General features: G+C 33.8%; 1 protein-coding gene across 1 annotated transcript in view; it reads right to left on the bottom strand.

The window, feature by feature from the left end:
- Positions 1-706: 706 nt before the first annotated feature.
- WNK3 (WNK lysine deficient protein kinase 3) overlaps positions 707-2,361 on the bottom strand; it is a gene marked incomplete at both ends in the record, with an annotated part of 14,849 nt that continues 13,194 nt past the window's right edge. The window contains one exon of the mRNA XM_010839085.1: positions 707-918. Within this exon, the coding sequence (XP_010837387.1) occupies positions 707-918 (212 nt within the window). The remainder of the gene's footprint in view (positions 919-2,361) is intronic.

The raw sequence follows: 2,361 nt of genomic DNA, 5'->3' as shown, positions 1-2,361 counted from the left end.
CAGATAATCCAGGATATCTATTTTAAAATGTTGATTACCATCTTTAATTCCATCTACAACCTCAATTACCCTTTGCCATACAACTGAACATAATCATAGGCTGCAAGAATTTGTACATGGACATCTTTGGGGGGAAATCATTATTCTGTCTACCACAAATTCTGTTGAGATCTCATACATACCCTTATAGTTCACCCTCAACCCTCACCTTGACTATGCAGATGGAACCAAGGAAGTCTGATGTGATTAACTTGTTTATTAGTTAAGTAGAGATTGATCCTCTCTTTTTACAAATTCAAAGACATATATTTTTTCTAATATTCTCATAATAAATAAAGATCTCTTACATCAGATAGAACATGACTTTACTTTCAAGATTATCTTTGTTAGCAACAAACTCCAAATGCTAGACCAGCGGTTCCCATTGACTACCAACATTTCAAAAACTGTTTTGGTGATTGAAATTGGGCTTCCAGGTATTTGTTTTCCAAATGAAAACAACCTTTGTTTGCTCTCCAAAATCTATCACCTATTCTTATCATTATTTAATGAAAGAACATTCAGCACCAAAAAGAAAAGAATGTCAGAAAAATGTGTACTTCTTTAAATAATCTTAGGTTAATAAAAAATAAGTTTATTAGTGTTCTTTTTCTAATTTTGCTGATCTTTGACCAGGCTTTTAAAATCACTTATAAGACTGATTTACCTGTAGCAACTGTGCCACTGTCCACACGTGTCAAGGACTGGGGACGGCTTCGAAGTTTGCTTTTTAAAGATCTTGGTCTACGTGGTGATGCAGGTGATACAGGAGCTTCTGATGATTGGACTTTGCTATCTTTAATTGCTCGAAGGCGTTCATAGAGCTCCTGTAGCTCCTTATTCTGCTGGGTTTGAAGATTTACCACCTCCTGAATATGTCTGAAGGAAAATCATGCAGAAAGCACTTTAATGGCACAGGAGCCATATACATGAGCCAAGGAACTCTACCAGTACAAGTAAAGTTTAACAAGGAATTTAGATTAAGAATGTGGAAATACAGAATATTTTCACAAAATTAATATGATCAGTGCCTTCCTAAAGTGCAACATTAAACTAATCAGACATAAAGAAAAAGCTCAATAAATTGACAAGAACAAATTTATAAAACCTCAATATAGTAAAAGATAATTTAAAAAATTAAAGTTCCATAGTACTGATAATATTAACATGATTATTCTTTGCAAGTGTAAACAGGAAATAATTTTTCAACATAGTAAAAGGTTACTATTCAGAACATATAAATATCTGCCAAAAATCAATGACTTTATAGAAAAGGGGGGAAAGAATAAGAAAAAGTAACTCTAAAGGAAAGGAAATACAAGTAGCCAATAAATATGAGATGATGCACAACCTTAGTATTAATTAGAACACAAATTTTAAAAAATAATTTTTATTCATCTGATAGGAATAAAATTAAAAGAATCAATAACACCCAGTCTAATGTTGTGAAGGAGTGGGAAAACAGGCACTTGTACAAACCTCTAATCCAGGAATTTAGGTATCCTTCTAATATAAGTACACAAACATAAAAGGATGTTCACTTCAACATTTTTTATATAAACAAAATATGGGATAAAACTGAAATTCTCATTAAGGAGGGATTAAATAAACTTTGGGGCTTTCCAGGTGGTGCAGTGGTGAAGAATCCACCTGCCAATGCAGGATACGAGAGGTCAATCCCTGGGTAGGGAAGATGCCCTTGAGAAGGAGATAGCAACCCACTCCAGTATTCTTGCCTGGAAAAATTCATAGAGGAGCCTGGCAGGCTACAGTTCATGGGGTTACAAAGAGTTAGATGCAACTGTGCACACACACACACACAAATAAATGGCTATATGCTATCCCAATGCATGGAATAAAGATTATTTGTGCAAACATGAAGAGGAGACAATGTTAAGCCAAAAAATGCAGAATAACATGTATATTATGATCCTACTTTTATAAACTTAAAAACTATATTTGTAAATGCATAAAAAAATGATGGACAAGTTATATACCAGTGGTTGCCTATGAGAAATGAGGTTAGAGCATGAGAAATAGACTGTTTTGTGTGCATTTTTATTGTTGTGATATTATGATTTATAATAAAAATAAGATGTTATTTGATCTTGGTCCCTATTCCTGGCACACTGCTCCTAAAACCCTTGTAATTTTCTAAATGATAAGAGTGATCCAAGAATTTTTTGTTACAATGTTTGGTCTTTTGTCCTCAAATAGCTCCAGTTCCTGAAACATTTCCAGAGTGATAAAGGAGTGTCTCGTTATTCAAAATAAGCCCCTTTAAATCACAAAGTGACTTCTGGATAGCCCCTAAGGATGGGT

Source organism: Bison bison, unplaced genomic scaffold (genome assembly GCF_000754665.1).
Source record: "Bison bison bison isolate TAMUID 2011002044 unplaced genomic scaffold, Bison_UMD1.0 scf7180017846252, whole genome shotgun sequence".
Classification (NCBI taxonomy): Eukaryota; Metazoa; Chordata; class Mammalia; order Artiodactyla; family Bovidae; genus Bison; species Bison bison.
The sequence above is the reverse complement of the archived record's forward strand: the minus strand, read 5'-3'. Positions and strand labels throughout refer to the sequence as shown.